This window comes from Telopea speciosissima, chromosome 3 (assembly GCF_018873765.1).
Source record: "Telopea speciosissima isolate NSW1024214 ecotype Mountain lineage chromosome 3, Tspe_v1, whole genome shotgun sequence".
Taxonomy (NCBI): Eukaryota; Viridiplantae; Streptophyta; class Magnoliopsida; order Proteales; family Proteaceae; genus Telopea; species Telopea speciosissima.
Genome location: NC_057918.1, coordinates 31242541 through 31266905, shown reverse-complemented (window position 1 = coordinate 31266905; position 24365 = coordinate 31242541). Strand labels below are relative to the sequence as shown.

At 39.3% G+C, this 24365-nt stretch overlaps 1 protein-coding gene across 1 annotated transcript; it reads right to left on the bottom strand.

Annotated features, from left to right (window-relative positions):
* On the bottom strand, positions 1-24365 carry LOC122654319 (AT-rich interactive domain-containing protein 4). Its single transcript, XM_043848366.1, has 15 exons — positions 23975-24365; positions 23678-23869; positions 22397-22450; positions 22114-22202; positions 21407-21683; positions 21243-21299; positions 16160-16191; positions 14776-14911; positions 14451-14624; positions 11710-12351; positions 10890-11027; positions 10674-10772; positions 7162-7262; positions 6967-7057; positions 1-258 (listed from the first exon to the last, which is right to left on the bottom strand). The coding sequence occupies exons 1-15, from the start codon at positions 24125-24127 to the stop codon at positions 154-156; spliced, it is 2340 nt and encodes a 779-aa protein (XP_043704301.1). The 5' UTR covers positions 24128-24365; the 3' UTR covers positions 1-153.

Sequence of the window (24365 nt, the reverse complement as noted above, 5' to 3'; positions counted from 1 at the left end):
TCTTGAAACCACCTATGATGATACGACAATGGAAGGATAATAATATAATACAAGTGACCCCAAAACAAATAGGGGCTTTTCTCTTATGCCTAACAACATGACTAAAAATAAAAGAGACTAGAAGAAAGAAGATTACATAGGCATTGAAACTTTTTACCCCAGGGCAAATCCATTTGCAATTTTCTGTGGTTTCCTCCTGAAATTTGTTATGCTGCAATGAGGACAAATGTACTCCAGCCCATCCGTTTTTGCATAATCCTGCCATCACCACACACGAATAATTAGGACACATCCATATTGCCTAGTCCCTTCATTTGAAATATAGCCACCACCAACCATGCCAACCAAATAGGTACATTGAAGAAAATGATTTGGGAGGAAATGGTGAGAAAGTAACGAATGTCTTTTTATACAGACAGGTTTAAACAGAATAGAATGGAGACATGATCCATGTAGCCTGACCTGCCTTGGGACAAAACATAGTAGAGCTGTAATTGTTCAAAACCATATAGGCTACAACCATTTGACAGGCACAAGGCGACAACTCAAGTGTCTCACCGGACAACTCACATTTGAGAGGGAGAGGGGTAGAACCATCCAAAGATGGTCAGAATCACACAATCAGATCAACTCCTGCCAGAAGGGTGGAGGGGTGTGATTCATTGAACCCAATCCCAAGTGAAAACTCTCAAAAACGAATCTAAATCAGTTAAGACAAAAACCTATCAAGTGCTGCTTGCACACATGTTAAGTTGATAGCAACAAATAAATCTCTACAGGAAGCTGCTCGGTGTAGTAGACATAAGTGTGGTACCCAGTGACAATATTCACATCATCAAAAACATTGTTATATCATGTCTGCCTTAAAAGACAGCAATCTCTTTGGACTTTCACTTGCACGAAGCACTCAGTCATAATGTGGAAAAAGCAATGCAATTTCTTCTACTTGTGGCAATAAATAGATCCATAACAGATCTAATGTCCACTAACAAAGAATTCTTTTAACTGGGTTTGGAAAGTAATATCATGACTATTGTAGTCTGTCGAATACAGGCTGGATCAAGTTTGGGGCACTATCAAGGATTTAAGTCTCGGTGCGTATCGTATCGTCTTGGCCGATACGTCTCGGTATCGGTCGTGGTCTATACGATACAGGCCGAGACGTATCTTTTTTTTAAAAAAATGTAAATGTCTCGACTGTATCGAGACGTATCGACCGAGACGTACCAATACGATACGATACGATCGATACGTATCGATACAGCCGAGAGTTTTTTAAAAAAATTATTTTTTATATTTAAAAAACGATATGTATCGAGACGTATTGATATGTCTCGATATGTATCGATACGTATCGATACGTCTCGATATGTATCGACCGATACATACCGATACATATCGAGACGACTCGATACGTCTCGGTATGTATCGTTAACTTAAAAAACACATGGCCATTTCATCATTTTCACCCAAAACTCTATTTCTAGCAGTCCAGGCAGAAAAAAGGTCTTCCCAGCTTTGAGAAACCCTTCCAAAAACACATTTAAACTTGCTTTTTGGGTAAGATTTCTTGAGGGCTTTCAATTCTTTGCCAAAAACGAACTTAGAGGAGCTGAAATCACATCATTTGGTGGATCTAACAGCCTACATTCGAATTCAAAAGCTGCTCTTGAAGGGTTAGGTAAGTTTTTTGAAAAAAACTTGAATCTTTTGCTTTAATCTTTGATTATTGGTATGTTTTTTGGTATGAATCAAAGAGAATATGTTAAACAAACATAGAAATTGCATTCTTTGTATGCATTTACAAAGATTTGGTTTCAAATCCATGTTTCTTTGACCATTTTTACCCAAAACCGAAAATTCCTTCTTTAAAATGAATTTTTTTTTTTTTTTTTCTTCTTAACTTTAAAACAAATGGTAATGTTTATAAGATATGGAGTACATTATGTATAGATGTATGACATCCCAAGAAGATTATACATTTACCCTAAAATCTGTATTTTTTTTTTTTTGGGTATTTTCTGAATTTATAAAATACTTAAAAAAATGTAAAAAATCTGATTTTTCCATCTATACTCTTTCATTATAGTTTGATAAAATGTATAATTGGCTGAAATAGAATCAAAGACTTAGATTCATATATGTAGTACATTATGTCATTTTTTTTAATTATTTAAAAAATTAAATAATGTGTAACTAGTTGTAGAAAATATAAAAATGTTTAAATATTGTTTATGGCAACTTTGCTAGGTAGTAAATAAAAGAAGATGATGCAATGCATGACATGCATCATAATGTGTGTCTATACTTGTATAGTTGTATAAATAATAAATTATTGATGTGTGGATTTGAATATTGTTTAACATATATCTTATATAGTTATCTACTTTTGTTTGGTATTTAGGACGATGCCGCGACAACAAGACATTGGGTGGTCTTATTGTACCAAAATAAACAATAATAGATTGCATACACAGTGCAACTTCTGTGACACCCAACATCTTGGAGGTGGGGTAACTCGGCAAAAAGAGCACATGGCAGGAGGATATGGAAATGTTTCCAAGTGTACACAAGTGCCCTGTAGAGTTAAGCAGGGCAATGCAAAAACACCTTAGAGATTCCAAAAAAAAATCCAAGCAAGCACATGATGATGTTGATGCATTGGTGAAAATTTTGATGGAAGATTTTGAAGATTATGAAGGATCGGATATGGAAGCAGAGGAGGACCCAGAGTTGGCATTGGCGATGAAACAATCAAGACATGAAGCAAAAGAGCAACAATGGAGAGCTGAGCAATTGATTAGAAGTCAATCAACTCGACCCAGCCAGGGCCCTGTAGATATTGGTGTTGGCTCCTCTTGTCGTCCATCTCTAAGTAAGGGTAAGCAGCCTGTTGGCCTTAGTAGAGCAACCAGTGTGAAGGGGATGTTTGACCGGTTTACAAAGACTGGTAAGGGTAAGAGAAAGAAGAGCCCAGATATCAGAGACATGGATCCTAATGTCTATAGAGCAAGGGATGCTAGCCAACAGAGGATTGAAGAAAGCTTTCAACCCAAAACACTTAGTAAAAGGATAGGCAGAGCAATCTCCAGATGGTTCCACAGTTCTATGATTCCACCACATAAGGCCAAAGATCCCCACTTCAAGGCCATGGTAAAGGAGATTCAGCGGTGTGGGAAAAATGTTAAGCCACCCACACCTCATGAGATTGCTGGGCCTTACTTGGATGATATTGTCCAAGAGGTGCATGAGTATGTAGAGAGGTTCAAGGAGAAGTGGCCACTATATGGAGTGACCATCATGTGTGATGGATGGAGTGGACCAACAAGATTATCCATCATCAATTTTCTTATCTACTGTGATGGAAGGACGATCTTCCACAAGTCGGTCAATGCATCTAGTGAAATCAAAGATGCCAACTACTTGTACAAGTTAATGGATGAAGTTGTGGAAGACATAGGAGAAGAAAATGTTGTCCAAGTAGTAACTGACAATGCAGCAAATTTCAAGAAAGCTGGTCAGTTGCTTATGTTAAAGAGGCAACATTTATTTTGGACACCATGTGCAGCTCATTGCATAGATTTGATGTTTAAGGACATAGGAGAATTGCCCAAGGTCCAAAAGTTGGTTGGTAATGCAAGGAAAATCACCAACTTTATTTACAACCATAGTTGGGTTTTGGCATTGATGAGGAGTTATACACAAGGGGATTTAGTGAGGCCTGCAACAACAAGATTTGCAACAAATTACATTGCAATTGATAGCCTCATTTCCCGAAAGCATGGGCTGCTACAGATGTTCACCTCTACTGAGTGGTTGACTAGCAATTATGCAAGGTTTGAAATTGGGAGATTTGTTCAAGATCTTGTTACCTCCTCAAATTTTTGGGCTGCAATGGGCCGACTTTATAATGTTATGATGCCACTCTTTTGTCTGCTTCGAGAGGTTGATGGGGATAAAGAGCAGACCATGGGTAAGATGGTAGATGCCATGGGATGTGTGAAGAAAAAATACATGAGAATAATCCAACATCAAACAAGAAGTATTTGAAGATTATATCCGATCAATGGGAAAATAAGTTGGTTCAAGATGTTCACTGGGCAGGTAATCTTATAAGTATATGACTTTGGTTTCATTTTAAACACTTAGTAGTTAGTAAGTTACTATTTATTTATTTATTATTAGAATTTCTAGGTTTCTAACCATCCATTACAAACCATGTGCAGCATATTATTTGAATCCGGATATCCAATACTCCAATGATATAGGGTGTAGACCGGATCTATTGCGTGCCCTAAGGAATGTTGTGAACAGAATGGAGCCAGATGTAGCGAAGGCCACACTTGCCATGGTTGAGGTTAGAACTAAATTAGTTGTATAAATGATTGAAACCAAGAATAGAGTGATTGGTGGAAGTAGAACTAATATATATTTTTTTTAATACCTCTCTAGGCTAAGTATTTTCGGGAGGCCACTCGTGATTTTGCTGATAAAATGGCTATCCATGCTAGGAGCACACAACGCCCAGGTAAGTTAGGTTTACCTAATTTATTATATCATTTAAAATTTGTTTTAAGGTTTTGTCTTTTAATATTTCATTTATTATTGTGCAGCTGATTGGTGGCTCAATTATGGGGGTACTAGTGCTCCACACTTAACCCGAATTGCAATTCGAGTATTATCCCTGACGGCATCCTCTAGTGGCTGCGAACGTAACTGGAGTACATTCGGGTTGATACACACCAAACCCCGGAATCGTCTTAGTTATTCAAAGTTGGAGAAGCTAGTGTATGTCCATTACAACATGAAGCTGAAGCTTAAGTATTTAGAGCTGGAAAGAGAAGGAGATGATGTAGATGTCAACCCAATCGACATCAACCACCTACTTGACGATGAAGATCCAGTTAGAGCATGGATAGAAGATACCGATAAGGTATTGGTGATGGATCAATTAAGTGAGGATCGCCAGACAACCAAACCTCGATCCAGGTGATAGAGAGCATCATTCAACAGATGGATGAGGATGCAACACAGCCACCATCACAAGATCCTTGTCCTAATGTTGAAGAAAATGAAAGTAGCTCTGAAGAAGGTTTAGTCAGGCGGACGAGGTCAGGTCATCCGTATGGAGGAACTCAACAACATGTTGATGATGAGGATGAAGACGACGTTGGTGATGGTGATGATGATGGTGATGGTGATGGTGGTGGTGGTTCTGTTGTTGTTGCTGCTGCTGATGATGATGATGATGACGATGATGATGATGGTAGTGGTGGTGGCCATGGTCTTGGAGGTAGTGGTGGTGGCTATGGCAGGCTTCACAACATCGTCTTGGGGTTCGATTCACATGTGAGGCGGGATACACACATACTACCCAAGATATGGATCATGGTCTTGAGCCTGCTGGCCATAAGACTTACTCGCGGAAGCCGCACTAAGGGCAAGTCGCAAGCGCTCCCACAATCCATATGATAGTGATGTGCTTATGAGTGGCATGGAGTCACTTAGCATTAGTTCGATTATCTTTGGTGCTTCATCGGCCATGGGCATTATGCATCGAGTTCTTCTTCAGGCTATGGACATGGGGCTTCAAGGGTATGGAAGTTATGGATACGGAGAGAATCAAGCACAAGCACAACCTAGTCTTGTCGTGACATTAGCCACTCCAGAGCAGTACACAATTCTACTATGAGTGGGAGAGTCACTACCATCGATTTTGACGGCTCGATGTTGTGCTTATGTTCTGGACAAGACACAACATCATCCTAGTCGCTCCTATTGTTAAAGACCCTTACGGACATGACTTTGATCCACCCCGACATTCTTCATGGCAATAGAGTGACTCTATATGTAAAGAATTTCATCATTTAATCTTTTATAACAATTTCAAAGTGCTGTACTTGTCTGGTTATTGATTATTCACAAATCTGAGTATATATGCATGATATATGACACAAATTGCTTGTTTATATTGTTTTTTGTGTCCAAAAGTGTATTTTCATGTGTATTTTGATCATTTTCATGCGTTTCTGCACCGATCGATACGTATCTCCAATACGATACGTCTCTTAAAATCGCCTGACCGATACGATACCCGATACCGAGACTTAAATCCTTGGGCATTATTACTTGAATAACGACCCAGATCCATGACAGATCTAATGTCCACTAACAAAGAATTCTTTTAACTGGGTTTGGAAAGTAATATCATGACTATTGTAGTCTGTAGAATACAGGCTGGATCAAGTTTGGGGCACTATTACTTGAATAACGACCCAGATCCATAACAGATCTAATGTCCACTAACAAAGAATTCTTTTAACTGGGTTTGGAAAGTAATATCATGACTATTGTAGTCTGTAGAATACAGGCTGGATCAAGTTTGGGGCACTATTACTTGAATAACAACCCAGAGTAGAAGGGTTAATGCCTACGTATTATATGTGTAAGAGCACGTGAGGAAGCAAAAAATCCAAATCCAATCCATATTTAAGATCCATCCATTTAGATCTTGGACGGACAAGGGTCCATGCGCATGGGTCCAAGATTCTCTGGGCTTGGACCTGTACAGATCTGACCCATTACCTCATATTCTATAATAACTTCAAACATCATGACTATGTTACGTTATTTTTCTGGAGGCATAGCTATCATATTGGTTTCTTGCATTATCACAAATCCATACAAAATCAGTAACTCAAACTGGGAAAATGAGAATAGGCCACCACGCCATATAATATTATTAAGGGTAGGTTCGTTACCCAAAAAATAAAAAGCTTAAGTGTAGGTTCCACATGGAAACATATTAGAACTAGATAAAACAGATCGTCTTGCCAGTGAAAGTAGACAGTGGCAATAGATATGTTTTAAGGAAGACGGTTAATTATATTCATCTATGCAGTCCCAACAGAGAAGCAGTAACAGCCAGCTAACTTTCTGGGAATGACAGATAGTTTTGCAGCATACCTTAAAAGCACCAAGGCCCTGCCGTCTATCACAGCCAAAGTGGGCCCACTCGCCGCATATGCCACAGTTCACCCAATCACCTGCTGCACTACTGAGAAAATGATGCACCAACCCATTGTTAGCGAAGCACAAGATAATTACCTAAATAGATTAGATGGAATAATTTTTGCAGAGAGAGAGAGAGAGAGAACATACCTGTGACACAACAAGCAGCATTCTCCATCTACATCATCATGAGCCAGCTCATATTCTAACAGATACGTCTCATAATGCCTTTTTAGAGTATTCCCAACACCCTGGTGCAATCACAAAGATTACAGACACAATAGTGAGAGAGATCCTTTCTCGACAGAATTTGTATGAGATTTTTTGATAACATTAATGGGACTAGTCAGTGGATGAGCCTTGGTGCAACGATTAAGTTGCGCTATTGCAACCACCAGGTTGCGGGTTTGAAACATGGAAACAGCCCCTCCGCAAAGCGCGGGTAAGGCTGTGTACATTTGCCCCTCCCAGACCCTGCTTTAGCGGGAGCCTCGTGCACTGGGACACTCTTTTTTAATTAATAGGAATAGTCAACACCCGCAACAGATAAATCTAGAATAATGCAATTAACTGCAAACAAGCACGTCAACATCTGAATAAGTTTGCATAGACCTCCAAAAAGTAACGGCTAGCAGAGCTCCTGCAACATAACCCACAAAAATATCTCAACTTTTTTTTTCCTAGTGACAATTTTTCACAGGTTATAAGCAGGAGCCCAGACCACAAGATACTAAGTTAGGAATGAAGCATAGAAATACTGATTTGGGATAGAAATAATGACATAGGTATCAGAAAGAGCTGGAAGTGGAAGGGGAGAGGAAACAGAAACCATCAGTACACAACCAAAGAAAATGAATTAAAGGGTATTGTTGAACTTTGAGAGGCTACACACAGTAGCTTATAAGGCATAAGGTCACTCTCACAAGCCAAACAGCATAATCCTGCAGGCAACATGGATTTAATGAATATTCTCAGAAGTGATAGTGTCTTGGTTGCTCAAATAAGCAATGTTGAGGTTATTCTGAGGGTTGATTTGATCTCTGTCGAAACAAAAATATTTCACCAATTTTTGACAGTTCTCACTCTGGAAACAGCCTCTCTGCAAAAGAAGGGGTAAGGCTGCGTACATTATGACCCTCCCTAGACCCCACAGTGACGGGAGCCTCGTGCACTGGGTACACCTTTTGACAGTTCTCACTCAAAGTATTGCTAATATTGTCATATGTTGACCCCCTGGGAACCAGAAATATACCATCAATTTCAATCAAGCAAATAAGGTCAATCAAAATCACATCAATGACTTTATTTGTGTGTGAGTTGAGGGGGTAGATGCAGTTAAGATTGTCCAATTAGGTCGCAGAAAGACTTTATTTTGCCCCAAGATTGGGTTCTATGGATCTTGGGATTCTTTTTTGGGTTTATTGATGTAATGGGCCTAATTTATAAGCTCATAAAGTGGGGATAATATTAATACATGGGATTAGTAGTCAAGTCGAGTGTTTGAGTTGATTAGGATACTTAATAGCTAAATAGAGTTCTGTTCTGAGTTTATTTACTTTATTGAATGTATTAGAGTGATTAGGAGTCTTTTTATGAGTCAAATTAGGAATTTAAAAGGTCTTTATATATGTAAATGTAATACATCCCCAACCAATTAGAGATGATTTGAGTAAAGAATATGAGTTTTTACTAAAAGCTTTGGTGCTCATGGGTAGTGCATACGGGATTGGTATCCCAAGCCTGAATTCTTCTCTTCTCTTTTTCTTCCTCCCAATCAACTCTCTACCCTTCCATCGATCTGATTTTTCCCCTTAACAATGCAGTTGTTTCCTTTATCTCAGATCTGATCACAGATTTGATTATTGGTTTTGTTTGCATCTGAGATCCATAATCTGGATTTTCAGATTGCATCAATTTGTATCAGAGCAAACCTAACCATGGATTCCTTTGTGTTCAAGTTTAGAGTTCGCTTGCCCAACATAAAGCTTGCTATTTTGTTTATTGAAGAAAGGGCAACATGGTAATTTCGTTTCGCGATCTGTGGTGGATGCTATCCAAGACCAACCATATCACCATTGAATCTGAGGATGATGTCTTCGTTGAGTTCTCCATTTCTCAGTATTGTGATGGTGCTTATTGTGAAGTGTTTGATTTTTCTCAGCGCATTATTAAATTGGGTCGAGAGTGATTGGAAGAACGAAGAGGCTTCGTTGATTGCAACAGAAATTTGTGCTCCCTACAGCCTTTCACATGCACCAGACATTCGTTCTTCAAGGGTTAGCTGGTGAAATTTGCTCAAAGCCGAAAGAAGCAACACCAGCGATCCAACCTCAACAAGAACAGCTGATAACGGCAAACGGAAGGTGAGAAGATTGTGGAGCAAGTAACGACGGAAACTAGTGAAGTGAAGTGAAGTGAAATCCATTCCCCACCATAAGTTCGTTCTCCCCACAATTTCCCAAACGTGAATGCAACCCCAAAGCTTCATATTTTGAATTTTCTTTGAGTTGTAGACAAGGAGCCGACACCCCATTCGAGTACTTTTATTCCTGCCCTTTCACAAAACTCGTGGGAGAAATTTTTCTCAACATTGAGGGAATTGATGCAGTTAAGATTGTCCAATTGGGTCAATCTGGCCTCATAAGACTTTTTTTTGGCCCATGGTTGGGTCTAGACCAACCTTGGGCTTCTTATTTTTGGGTCTATTGATGCACTGGGCCCAATTTATAAGCTCATAAAGTGGGGATAATATTATTACATGGGATTAGCAGTTAAGTTGAGTGTATTGAATTAGATTAGGATACTTAATAGCTAGATAGAGTTCTGTTTTGAGTTTATTTACTTTATTGAGTGTATTAGAGTGATTAGGAGACCTTTTATGAGTCAAATTAGGAATTTTAAAAGGTCTTTAACATTCTCCACTTTTCCTTCCTCCCAAGAAGATCAATTTCATCTCTCTTCCCTTCCCCCTTGCATCGATCTGATTTCTTCCCTTAACAATGCAGTTGCTTTCTTTATCTCAGATCTGATCACAGATTTGATTATTGGGTCTGCTTGCATCCGAGATTATTTTCATATTGCATCAGGGGGATGGAGGTACAATACAGGTTTCTATTTTAGTAGTTCTATAGGTGGCTCATGTGGATTCAAGCACCAATGTAGGATAAACTGGCAGAATATGCACAACCATTAGTAAATAGTGTCGTAACATTTATTTAGTGTTTACACTATATCTAAATTTCAAACAACAGTCCACTAAATGATCAATAAAGAGTGTCCCGATGCACAAGGCTCCCGCTAATGCAGGGTTTGGGAGGGCAAATGTACATAGACTTACCCTCTGCTTCGCAGTAGAGGCTGCTTCCAAACTAAATGATCAATGTTAAAATTTTATTTTCTGTATATATATTTATATAGTTCTGTTATAGTGTAATTCTAAAACACTTGGTGAATCTCTCTTTCTTTGTTCTTTTTTTTTTTTTTTGTGGGGGCAGGGGGGATTCTAGTTGGACACCGTTTACCATTGTTAACTATCATAGATGGATACAATTCTTAGGTCGTGGAAGAAATTATATTACGAAAAAAGAAAAAAAAAAGATTCAGCCAGACTATAATGAATCTCAAGCCATTGGAAAAGCAAAATGCTGTGGTAAGTGACATACTGTCATTCTATTGGTCAGTGTGTGATTGCGCATCTTTGAGAAGACCTGGCCTTTCCAGTTGATGCCATTCCCAACATGAAAGCCTCCTCTTGAAACCACCTACACCAGCTCCATCATATAACAATTTTGACGTTGAAGCAACACCACAAGAAAATTAAATCACATTTAAAGAAAATAGATGTTCCCTAAAACCAACCAAATATTAAAAATGCTCACCTCTCGATACAAGTTATAGAGATCAAGACGCTTTGCATTGAGTATAGCCTCTGGGAATTCTGCTAACCCACCTTGAGGGACAAGACGGGTATGACCGCGAAGGACTAGAAACTGCATGACATCCCTCAAAAATTCCTCCTGCAATTAAGAACATGGCAGAGAACAGATTTAGAAAGAAAAAAAAAATTATGAAGCAGTCCAAACATAGGAGCTAGCCAAAGCAAACCGATGCACATGGCCCAAACCAATGCATATAAGGCATATTTAAATTGATATAAGACTTGAAAAGTAATTTGTTGGAACAATTTAAAAGTTGACAAACTAGATGTCATAAGGATCTGTATTGTACCATTCTTGACCTAATCGTACCATCATTGAATCATACGTTGCAGTTCACCAGGCACATTAGCCGCATTCTACAATATTTTCAAGGAAGCTTGCTTCTTCATTTCTAATCCTGACATCATACTAATTTTCTATTTCTCACAATAGAGAATCTAATCAAGGGTTAAGATTGAACAAATTTCAATATCTATAGGCAAAGTATGTTATATGACCACAAAATTCAAAAGGGGGAAAAACCTGCAAAAAGAACACAGCATTATCTATTTCATGCTTTTCAAAAATTTTATTCCTAAATATTAATAATGTACTATGTTTTTAACATAGGATCCATGCCACCACAATGCACATGAAGTGGGACATCATCATGCTGGGGCTGCCTGAATACTGATCCAATAGCCCAGATCTGACACCATAGTATGTACCTAAATCTAACTCACTCTAACCTACTCAAGGAAATTGCTCTAGAACAACTCACCTCAGAGCAGACCTGAATTGGACACCTTCCACAGCCATGTTTCCTCAGGGGTAAGGGATTCAATGAAATAATCTGCTGTGCTTGATATGAACTTGAAAATGATTTTCGATGTGTGGTAGGTGTGGGCCCTGCAGAATTATGCTTTGTGGAGGAAATGATTGATAAGTTAATTTTTGGTTGTCCTCCATCATTCCCATCTGCCTCCGGAATACCCGAAAAGGGAAGCATCTTGTGCTGATGAGCATGAGGAATAGGCCTCATTGCAGCAACTTTCAGTTTTTGTCTAACAGGTACTAAGGGCATGCTGACCTCATCTCTTGATCTGGATTCCTTCTTTTCATCATCTATTAATTTGGAGAAAGTCGCTCCATTTTTAGCAATCAATCCACTATGGATGACATCTATTGCTCCTTGGCATGGTTCAGCTCTCTTCTGGCCAGGTGCTGGTGGTCTTAACCATCTTGGAGGACTACAAGGACTTGAGTTGTTAGGATGGAGATCTTTCCCTTGCCTTGTACAGAAGAAGAGGAGGCGCTCAGCATCATCTTTCTCAAAAGAAGCAACAGATAACCCTTGAATGCTAGCTATGCCAAGTGTCACCAAGCTACGATAAGAAACTTCTGGTGCCAACTGCCTCAAAACCTGCCAAGGCATGCAACAAAACAAGGTCAAAATTTCACATGGTATTTGGTCAACCCAACCAAACTCACATAAAGGAGAAGATAAGGGAAGTTAACAAGTGTTTATTGTGTGTTGGATAAAACTGTTTATAAGTTAAACTTCTGTCATGGTTCAAATATAAAGGAATGACAGAAGCAGAATTCATCCAGTCGATCCCAATATTTAGTTGAGTTGAGGCAGACGTTCTTATAAACAACTGACTGCTCTGAGATCTTTAAGCTATCTTCAAGGATCATAAACCTAAACTACACCTGTTCTTCTCTATGATGTCCTGTTAAGCAATTCCTGATGTGATGAATAACTTTCCTTCTTCCAATGAAGAGATTGCAGTACTTGATAATATACGAGACCCACTAGGCCTTTTTATACATTACTTAAACTACATCTACGAAAATCTAAGGCTATGATTTTTTGCATTCCCAGGGATGGGAAAGGCGAGGAAAAGGGAATATTAGGGAAGTGGCTTCTCTCTCAGTGTTTTTCAGTTGCATTTGGAAAGTCAAGTGAAAAGTGAGGAAGGGATTTCCTATACAATATTTCCAACCTTTCTGTGGGACAAATTTTGTGGGGAATCACCTTCCCAAAATTGTCCCAGGGACTGCTTTTCCTTTCCTTAGGAAAGCAACCAAATGCCTGTTCCAAAATTATTGGGAACAGCTTTCCTATCCGAAATTTCCTAGAAATCAACTAAACGCAAGCGTCAAGTTCCATGTGCTGAGGGCCGGTGGGGCCGGTGGGGGGGGGGGGGGCAAGATCTAATCTTGGTTGATGTATGTTTAGTAGGGGGTTGGCCATTGCCCCAATTGACTCCTGGCTGGTTGATAGGTCAAAATCACCTCTGTATCTTATGCATGCAGACTGAAGACCATTATGACAATCAGTTTCTCTCTTTAGTGGTCGGTAAATAATAAATTTCAACCCCCTAAATCCAGTAAAAGTCAGATGATCCCTTCATTCAGTGCTTTGAAAGAATTAACTCCAGCGACACAACAACTTGGGACTGTTGCCCCTCCAGTCACAAAGAACTGACTAAAAGCTGAACCTAGCAAAAAAAGCTAAGCATGTTCAGATTTCTTCAAAGCACTAAATGAAAGGGTCATCTGACTTTATATTATTTACCAACCACTAAAGAGAGAAACTGATCATCACAATGGTCTTCAGTCTGCATGCATAAGATACGGAGGTGATTTTGACCTATCACCATCCAGGAGTCAATTGGGGCAATGGCCAACCCACTACTAAACATACATCGACCAAGATTAGCTTAATGCAGCAGCTGATAAGGTCCCAACTAATCAAGTGAATTGACTAACGTAGCAGATGACCAACAACAACAAACTCAGCCATATCCCAACTTAATGGGGTCAGCTACGTGGATCCAAACAAAACAGAGTTCTAAACAAAAAGGGAAACAAAGATGGGAAAAGCGGGATGGGGAATGAGATGGAAAAAAAAAAAATGGCAAATGAAAGATAGTAAGAGGAAAGAAACACAGCCCAGCACGTCAGGAGATTCTTAGCTAAATGGGGTCTGCGACATAGATCTTTATCCTCCAATAGGCTCTGTCCGAGGTCATACTTGGTACAAGACCTAGACTATGCATGTCCTTCCTCACCACTTCTCCTATGGTCATTTTAGGTCTGCCCCTAGCTCTTTTAGCTCCTTCGATTGGAATTATATAGCTCCTTCTTACTGGAGCATCCCTAGGCCTCCTTTGAATATGACCATACCACCTTAAACGACTCTCTCGCAGCTTGTCATTGATTACGGAAACTCCCAAGTCCGATCTTATATGTTCATTCCGTACTTAAATTACAAAATAGAAGAAAGGCCAATGGAAAAAATAAAGACCTGTTAAACTCATATCATAACCTTCATGCAAACTACAAATTCAAAGTTCAATTGACTTATTGCACAGCACACCTAGTCAACAGGGCAATCAGTAATCCACAGCCAAACATACAATGACCAACATTAGATTACTGCAGTTGATAGGCACCCGACTAGTTTATTCTATTCATTAGAACTCATATAAGTGAAGCAAAGAAAGAATTACAAACCTGTGAAGCCCATGCTGGGACCTTCATGCAAACTTCAAATACAGTGGCCCCACAAGCTACTGATGCAGAGGTCCAAGGCTCAGAGATAGGTGGCTTGTTTTCCTCACAGCTAGGCAAAGCGTGGACTAGTTGACTTTTTTCAATAATCTCATTCTTTATATGATTCTCCAAAAGCTGAATATAAGATTTTAAAAAATTTATGTATTAAAAAAAACATAAATAATAGTCACGCAGATCTATAAACTTTAGGAATCAAATAAGCATAGAACTCCAGTACAACAAGGCTTTAATCTTCCGATGGATATTTATATGTAAATCTTGTTACCTGATCATCAAAACAAGTCTGTGCACTACCAGAGACTAAAAGTGATATGTGAGCAGAACTGCAGGTAGATATATCACATCGCATAGTCACAACACCACGAGAAAATGTCCCAGCCTGAAGAGGGGGTGGAGGGGCACTGGAAAGAGAAATTATGCAATCCATCAGCATAAATTTCTTCATTTACTCGAGCAAAAAACAAAGACCTCATCAACTACTGGGACAAAATAAAGAATGTAATTACTACAACACCCTCACTGATAGATAGATTCTCTCTCTGCATTCATACCCTTGATGTCAAAAGAACTCCAAGCCTTTTACTACAACACCCTCACTAAATAGAATTACCTAAAACACTACTTAGACAAAATAGAATGTAATTACAAGGGAGCTAAAGAAACCCAAAGATGGTAACACATTAAGACAAATAAAAATGATCAACCTCGCAAAGAATCCCCAAATACCCCTCACGCCCATTACTTGACGAGCACACCCACACAAGCATTAACCAATCAAAGCATCAATTGGAAGATGTTGATAATAGAGAGGATGCAACATATTTCTGATGCGGAATGCTCTTTGCTACAAAGTTCTGCATCCATGAAGGACCTTAGAATGGCTATGAGTAACTGCTAGACCCAGAAGCTTCAACAATACCACAGAAGCAAAAAATTTTCTTCCAAGGAACCATCAAAAGGTTAAAATGGTACCATGTGGATTCTATTTTCATGAATATAGCTTGCCTGATTACTTGAAATTGCATTTTATTTTCATAAACGATGTATCTAAAAGAATGTCCACACTTGGCCTTAAGTATCCATGTTCCTTACCCTAAAGATTTGCAGGCCATAGGCTTCTGATTATTAGAGAAATACTACAACCAAAACTCATACCCAGAAACCATGTAACATAGCTGTATTGTACAACAGCAGTCAATACTCTCTGCAGCTATCTTCTTGTGCTCTCCCCCAACCTAAAACCAGTTTGAAGAAAAAAATACCAACAAATTCACATGCTACGAGTGGTATATCTTATCATCCATCCAAGAACACCCCCCCCCCACTAACACACTTTTTCAAGTTGGTCCCCAAAGAAGAACATTTTATTCACTACAGTCTCAAGAAGAATAAGTATTTCTTCATCCCTTCCTCCCTCTTCTAATGTCAGGGTAATACTGCAAAGCACATAGCATTCTTAGATTCAGTCAATCATATATTTTAGTGGTTGCATACTGATAAGTTATTCACACAACTACAAGTCTAAAACTAAAAACTCAAGAGAACCACTTGCAATACAGTGTGCATGTGCACATTGTGTGGTTGAAATGAGATGTTGTTCCCTTCCCTCCCTCAACAGAAAAGGCAAATGGTCTTATGCAACAACATACCTAACCCGATTATGAAGTTTGCTCCCCCGCATCTGAAACACGACCACAAAATAAAACAAGAAAATAAGAACTTTTGTTCTTTCTTAAAATTTAAAATCGAATTAGCAGCAGTAATGCAAAAAGTAGCATCAAAAGGAGAATAATTTAGTAATTTATCTTAGAAGGTGCAATGATCACATATATTGACCAAAAGATCCAAGCATGCTTTTTCCATATCTTCATCCAAGTCATTTTGGAAAAAGTGACACTACTAATGTAATTTTAAAACCCACCTAAAACGAGAAACTAATATTTCAGATATAACCAATTTGGTTTTATGCCAGGAAGATTAATAACAAAAGCTATTTATTTGCTTAGGAAACTAATGGAAAGATCTAGAGAATGTAAAACAGATCTCCATATGGTCTTTATTGACTTAGAAAAGCTTATGATAAAGTCCCTAGAGAGTTAATTTGGCAAGTGTCAGAGAAGAAAAAAGTTTCGAGTAAATATGTGGCATAGTTAAAGATATGTATTATGGTGTAGTGATTAGTGTAAGAAATGTGGGGGGAAAAGGTAGTGAATTCCCAATCAAAATTTGATTACATCAAGGATTAGCCTTAAGCCCATATTTGTTTGCACTCATCATAGACGAGCTGGCTAGAGACATTCAAGATCATATCCTTCACTTTCAGTCCTATTGTTTCTGTAGTGGCGGGAGCCTCGTGCACTTGGTACACCCTTTTTAACATCATCTTCTATTTCTCCTTCTTTATTTATGATAAGGGTGTACCAAGTGCACGAGGCTCCCGCCACTACAAGGTCTAGGGAGGGTCATAATGTACGCAAGCTTACCCCCTGCTTTCGCACAGAGGCTGTTTCCAGACTCGAACCCATGGCCACTTCGTCACAATGGAGCAACCTTACCGTTACACCAAGGCGTACCTGTGACCACGTTGTCACAATGATGTTGCACAAAGAATTAGAATAGTATGGATGAAGTAGCGGGGTGGGTCTGGAGTGTTGTGTAATTAGCTTAATCCTTTAAAACAAAAGGAAAATTTTATAGAAGAATTATACGACCAACAATGATGCATGGAGTTGAGTGTTGAGCCGAAACCCCTACCCCCCCCCCCTTTTTCTATTCCTATCTCTTCTTCTATACCTTCTTCTTCCTCCTCCTCAATTTTCTGTTTAATTCATCTTATATCTGTTGCGAGATTGTAAGCTACTGTTGCTGCTATTAAGAGACTGCAACCATTGCCGCTGCCACACCTTTTGAAGACCAGAATCACTCCTTAGTTATCATAAAAAAAACTGTTGCTGATTCACACTGCCGGTACAACTGTTGCTGCTCATCCGCGATTCAGATTTCTGCCCAGATCTGCTGCAACTTTCAGACTTAAGCTCTCGTTAATTACAGAGCCTATTGAGATCATATTCAGGGCATCTTGAGGGCACATCCTGCTCTTCATTCAACCTTGCTTGATTTCCTAAAATACTGGCCAGATTGATCTTTCCAATATACATTCCCAGAGCTGGTTGCCTAGTATTTGTTACCTTCTATTCTGGTGTTGATCCTGGCTGCAATCTATCTCCCGCTGGTTTCCCGGTTTAAAGTCGAGTTTGCATTATTTGGTATCAAAGCTATGGAAGGGGAGAGTTATAACAACCCTAAACATGCTCTTATGTTAGTTGTACGACAATTTACTGAAGAAATTGCTTCTATGAAGAGAGAATTTCAACAGTTTAAAGCTGATTTTTGTCCCGGCTACCGTCCACCTCCTACAAATGCTATTATGACAACGGAAGATATTCTGCAGATGTTAGACCAACAGTTCAAAGGTCCTACCAAGGAGGTCCATGTCGAAGTCGTCAAGGAAGAGACATCCGAGGTGATTATGGTCCCCCAACAAGAAGAACCGTCGAGATTATCAGTGCACCGGAGTCTGAAAAGGGGGAACTTAAGCCAGCAACGGAAGACACGTTCATGGACGATCCCATGAACACGACTGATGATGTGGAAATTGAACACGTGGAATTTGTTATTCCACCAAAGTACTTTGAAGAACGAACTCCACACCTACTAGATTACATTCGTATCTTCAAAGCACTTCCTGAATTCTGCTATGGATTGAAGATGGATGTGCACAACACAACACTCCTTCCTATCCTCTTCAAAATTCGAGGTCGAATTTTTTGTAAGAGGGGGAGAGTTGATGTAGATCCGAAGTAGCACAGCCTTAATGGGCTAGGACTATTGATGTGGATCAAAACCAGAATCATAAGCCCAAGTATTATTGGTCCTAATGGGCTTGGCCTAGACCCAAGACTAAGGCCCTGCCCATGTGTGGAAAATTGATGCAAGTTGGGTTTGGTCAATCGTTTAGAGCATGTGTCATGTCTGTTTATTATTCTGTTTATTATTGAAGAGCTTGTGGAAGCATTGTGAATAAAGGAGGCCCTATTGTTAAAGGGTAGGCTCCCTTGTCAAAATTAGGTAAGTTTGTTGGGAATTTAGTCAATGTTAGGTGGGAGTTAGGTAAATGTTGATGACTTTGTTAGTAGATTGTCATAATGGCTTAGCCTAAAAATAGATGTATTCTTTCAAGAACAACAGACAAGAATGATGAAGATTAATTGAGATTGCTTTTGTGCAATGTTGTTATCCTGCCGAGAGAGCCTGGCTGATAGAGCCGAAACCCCTAACCTCCCCCCTCCCTCTTTTCTATTCATATTTTCTTCCTCTATCCTTCCATCCCTTCTTCCCCTTCTCAATTTTCTGTTTAATTCATCTTATATCTGCTATGAGATTGTAAGCTACAGCTGCTGCTATTAGGAGACTGCTCATTGCTGTTGCCTTTTGAAGACCAGAATCACTCCTTAGTCATCATCAAAATAATTGTTGCTGATTCATACTGCCGGTACAACTGTTGCTGCCCCGCAATTCAGATTTCTGCCCAGATCTAATGCAACTTTCAGACTTAAGCTCTCATCCCAGAGTTGACCATCAACATCACCTTCGGGGGGGAGGGGATTTGCCAGGTTGACATCGAGTGAGATACCAAATCAAAAAATAGCCAAGATGAACAAGATCGTGGCACATCTGTAATTACTTTATGCAAACCTCAATTGATGCGGAACCCAGGTCAAAATACCCTATTGGGTTCACTATGGGCCCACCCAAATACCAAATACCCAAGTTATAAAAAGGAGCAGTGACAAAATTGTAATAAACCAGAATTTCCAAGGAGTGTTGGGTAAATAATGAACAATGGGACACGAAGGGAATTAGAATTTATTGTTTGGGGACAGACTAGGCAATAACATTAAATATGGATAGGGAGTGAGTTAGACATATAGAACAAAAGTAAATTTGGAAAGACCAAAAAAAGGTTTTAAATAACAGGATTGTCTTCAAACTTCGTTCCCGAGAACCAAGGGCTTGGGCTTGAGGGGTAACCAAGAGGAAGGGGATGTCGAGGCTTGGACGACAATCAAACGAATATCCCAACATCACCGACAGCAACGAAGATCACAACATCAGGAGATGATAACTCGAATAGATGATAACGCAGCTCCTCCTCTAAAACTACATAGGGTATGTCAATCTTGTTCCCAAGTATTAGGAATGGGACATGACCTCTTTAGAGAGTAGGGCATCTAATTCTTTCTTCGACTTTGGAAACATCTCTCTGTCAAAGGCATACACCAAGTACACCACAGCATCAACCTTGCATAATAATCATTATAGCCTTTGCGGGCAATCTGATGCCCGCCCAAATCAAAGGCCTTCAACTTGATTTTGAAGGTGCTCATAGCCTCGTTGTGGCAGTGACTGCAAGAGAAGATCTCGTTGCAGCAGCAAGCTCAAATCTTGCATCTCCTCCGGTAATGCTTGCATCCGTATCCCATCATCCCGAGATCGAGACATTCATTGGCAGCGCCTTCCATTGCAGGGGAAAATTAGAGTAAAGAAAGATGAAGAGAACCAGTAACCAGATACAAAAAAAGAGAGAAGAAGAAGAGAACCAGTAATTGAATTTTTTTTTTTTTTTTCTTTCTTTCTTCTTCTTCATGGCTCTGATACCATATGACAAAACCAAATACAATAAACCAGAACGATGGAGATGGAGAAAAGGAGAGAGGGTGAACACGATAGGAGTGGGATGGTATGCCTCTATTGTGGACAGCCTCTCCCTTAAATTAATCAAGCAACCAACTCTTAACAACCAAAGACTAACTAAAGTAAATAACAATGACTAACTTAGACTATGACTCAACTTAGGCTTCTCCCACTCTCAATTGAACACTAATTCTCCCCCCTCATGGTACAATATTTGATACTGTAACTACAATAGAGTTTTAAATCTCTCTCTCTCTCTCTCTCTCTCTCTCTCTCTCTCTCCTCTCTCCAACTTAGAGAATCACCCTTGCTTGATAGTGATTCAAACCCTAGAAGCTCACACCTGAAAGTGACCTCTGTTACGAATAATAAATCAAACTCCGATCTGAATTGTTGTTCTTCCGCTTGAGTCAAGTTGCAGCAGTTTTATTCCATTGTTTGATTTCTGTTGAATGCCTGTCAGTTGGAAACTGTAGATTTGAGTAATCGAACTCCCCTTTGAGTTTCAGCCCGACTGAAGATCCCATTGAAGAGTTCTAACCTGTGATTCAAATAACCCTCTACCTTTCTTATTAGGCTATGAAATCATGAGGTCGAAGACGATTCTTGTCCCCGCACCTTTTTTACAATTCCCTTTGTTTTCTTATTTATCTCTTTAACTTCCAGTAATGCCCCTCCTTTCTTCTCTTATTCTAGTTTGTCCTTTCTTTTCACTTGCTTTCAAGTTCACCCCTCCCATTTAACGCGTTACACTCCTTCGCTTGTGTTTGAAGTTCAAATAAATTACCACCCAAGACTTGCATAGCTTAGGAATAGTAATGAGTATGTCTTTGAATAGAGCTGAATGGAGAAAAAGGATCCACATAGCCGACCCCATTTAGTTGGGATAAGGCTGAGTTGAGTTGTATAAACATAATGTAAAAGCCAGGTTAGGTAAATATTGTTAAAAAAAAAAAAAAACTCTTGAATCATACTTACTTCAATGCTCAATAGAGCATTGAGGCCATCTTCCAAAGATCCTAATAAGAAAGCATCCTGCAATTACCGGAATCTGTAAGTATTGAATACCATGAAAAGAATAACAAGGATCTGTTGACAAAAGGAAAATATAGAGAAGAAATTAAGAAGTCATCACAACTTACCAATGTGCATGGCAATCCACAAACAAGAAACCTCACGCTCACATCATCATCATATATTTTTATAGAAGGGAGAGAACCAGGCGAACCTTCCTCTTCTTCTGCTTCATCTTTTTCAAGAGGAGCAATATTGATTTTAGGAGGGTCCCCAAGTAGGCGAGGACCCAACTTACCACTAACCTTGTGGCTGTTAGCTGGCAAGACCTGGTTGTTTCGTACACAATAGAGCCTAAAGGATGCATGTGCAAGCTGGAATGCATCCCATGTATGACTACAAGAACTGCCACCCACCCCAAAAAAAAAAAATAGTCAACAACATGATAATTAAGTTTTCCTTACAACATAAAAACTAAAGAAATAAGGCATGCTACACCCCAAGCATGGCTTCTGTAGCCCTCCTCTATGTTGGAGCTTAACATGTATTTACCAACTGATGTTATTATTCCATAGCACGAAAGTAAATAGAATAAACAATCCTTACTACTCAACAGGTGAAGCCTTTCAGATTAATCATCTAAAAAATAGGCATAAAATCAGACAGTAAGGATCATCCAGTTGTCCAATCCTAGGCTATAATTGCTTTAGGATCATACAGTAGTTCAATCTTAGGCCATGCCTCATCCAAAGAGTGAAGAAACATTAACTCAACCATCCATGATGCAACAGGAACCCTCTCATGCAAGACTTTCCCATGCAATATGTATTAATACCTCTGTACCACTGAAAACAGAGCTTGGTGAAAATGGCAGGCAGCATAACAAGAAAATGCATTCTTCCAATATATCACATAAGGAACACCCTGCCAAGCAGAAACTTGCTGATTCAGTGATGGATTCTTTAGAGAGAAGAACACTTGCAGAACATGCTAAACCAATTAAAATCCATGTTTCCAGTTGACAAATACAATTTTCTATTCAACCGAATCACCATGGTCAATACTTTGTTAACAGAAGAACAAGAAAAATACTTTAAAATTCCTCCAATTCAAATTACCTTAGAGTAAAGTGCCTCTGCCAATTTTTCTCCATTCGGGATCTCCAAATAAACCTGAACCAAAATTTGATAAGGAAATAAACGGAATGTAAGAACTATGTCAACTGGGGACCGACAGTGCAAAAATCAACAAGCAGGGGAACCCTCATAAACTAACTTGACATCAGCCCATTACATAGTCGTTACATAGAACCACCATTATAAGAGAGTGGAAAGGCCCGCCCCGGGGGAGGGGAGACAAGGAGATATCAACTATCTACATACCCAAGAGACTGAAGGTGGAAAAAAAGATAAAGAGAGTAAGCAACATTAACAACCACCAACATATCAGGGGAGAAAACACTATATTGAATATGAACCAACTAACAAGCTCACATTCTTTTTCCCTATTCTTTGCTTCCTTGAGATTGCAAAATGCAAAGGGTTAGCATTCATGTTAATTTCATGACATTCCTAACTTTCCCATTTGTCCTTCTGTTAGCTTCCCCCCCCCCCCCCCCCAAAAAAAAAAAACACCACCACCACTCCCCATCCATTTGAATATCCATCACAAGGCATGTTAAACTAACTTTTGAATACCCATTTGTTTCTCCGTTTTCAGGTTCCCTTGAGATATCCAAGGGTCAGAAGTGTCCCGAATCCTATGCCCTCTTAATTCTCCTTAACCATCATCTTCCAACTTTCCCTAACCATAATATTCTAGCTTTCCTCCCTTCCACCACTCCCAATCCACAACATACAATACGAGGCACAATCATGTAAAGCTAAAAGTTCAACGCAAAAGTATGGTTATGGATCTTCTGACCACAGGATCCTAGGGAAATTTTTTCCATGTATACAGAACCTATAGGACGTGCTCTCAGCATCAAATTTAAAAGGAATTGGTGTTGGTTATCTCAGCTGGTAAAGACACTGGCTTTTTGTGACCACATCTTGGAATTGAATCTCGCCTGGTTGGGTTGGGGACAAAGGGGTGGGAAGAAAGTTGCAAGCCCCAAAAAGATTTAAGGGCAATTTGCAGTATGAGATACAGTAAAGAACTTGATTGTCATCATATTGTGCTAATTTCTCTAACTTTCCCAGTAGTTTATATACATTTTTTGAAAACGACAATAGCATTTGCTCGTAAACCAGTATATCACGTCCTCAGAGGTCTTTTAGTTGCTAAGCATTCTAGCACGGATATATTGAGAAGCAATAAAAGATATTGCTAACCATGGAGAAAAATCTTAACCAATGAACACAAATTACACATAGCTGCTACAGATATAAATCACTTACAGTAGTAGGTAATATCGGACCAAACAACGCAGATATAGCTTCAGGACTTGACAAGTCAACGCCACACCATACCAAAGGACCTATTTCTTCCTCATTGGAAAGCTTCTCTCCTTGCAAGTAAACAAAACTTGGCTCAAATGAATCAAGAACTCGCTGGAACTCATCAGTTGTAGGATTTGTTAGCGTTTGAACCTGCATTAACAAGCAAAGGATGGATAAATTAGTGTACCTTGACTGGCAGCTCAGCTCCAAAAAAAACATCAGCAAATGCTGAGAATACGGTAGTAGATCTTCCACCTCTAGTCGCCCGGAAGAAACAAGGTCTGGAAAAGGGTATTTTGGGCTATCCACTGAAGTCTCCTCCTCCTGTTTATAATCGGGGACCTTTCCACAGAAAACTGCAAGGAGACCACAAGTATGCTTTGAAGGACCTTGAGCATGAAACATCATTTATACATGGCAGCCCCGAGAGAATCAAAATAAAGCCATGGGGGAGCAATCTTCTTCTGCAATATAATCAGCTAGACTTGTTGCTGTGCAGGGAAGCCTTAAAACTAGAAGACTACCAGTAGCATTGAATATAACGCGAGTTCAATTCCGAAGAATACCACAAAATACCAAGTTGAATCAAAAACCCATGATCATCACAGAGGCCACCTTCACCTAATTTGAAGAATAGAACTAACTC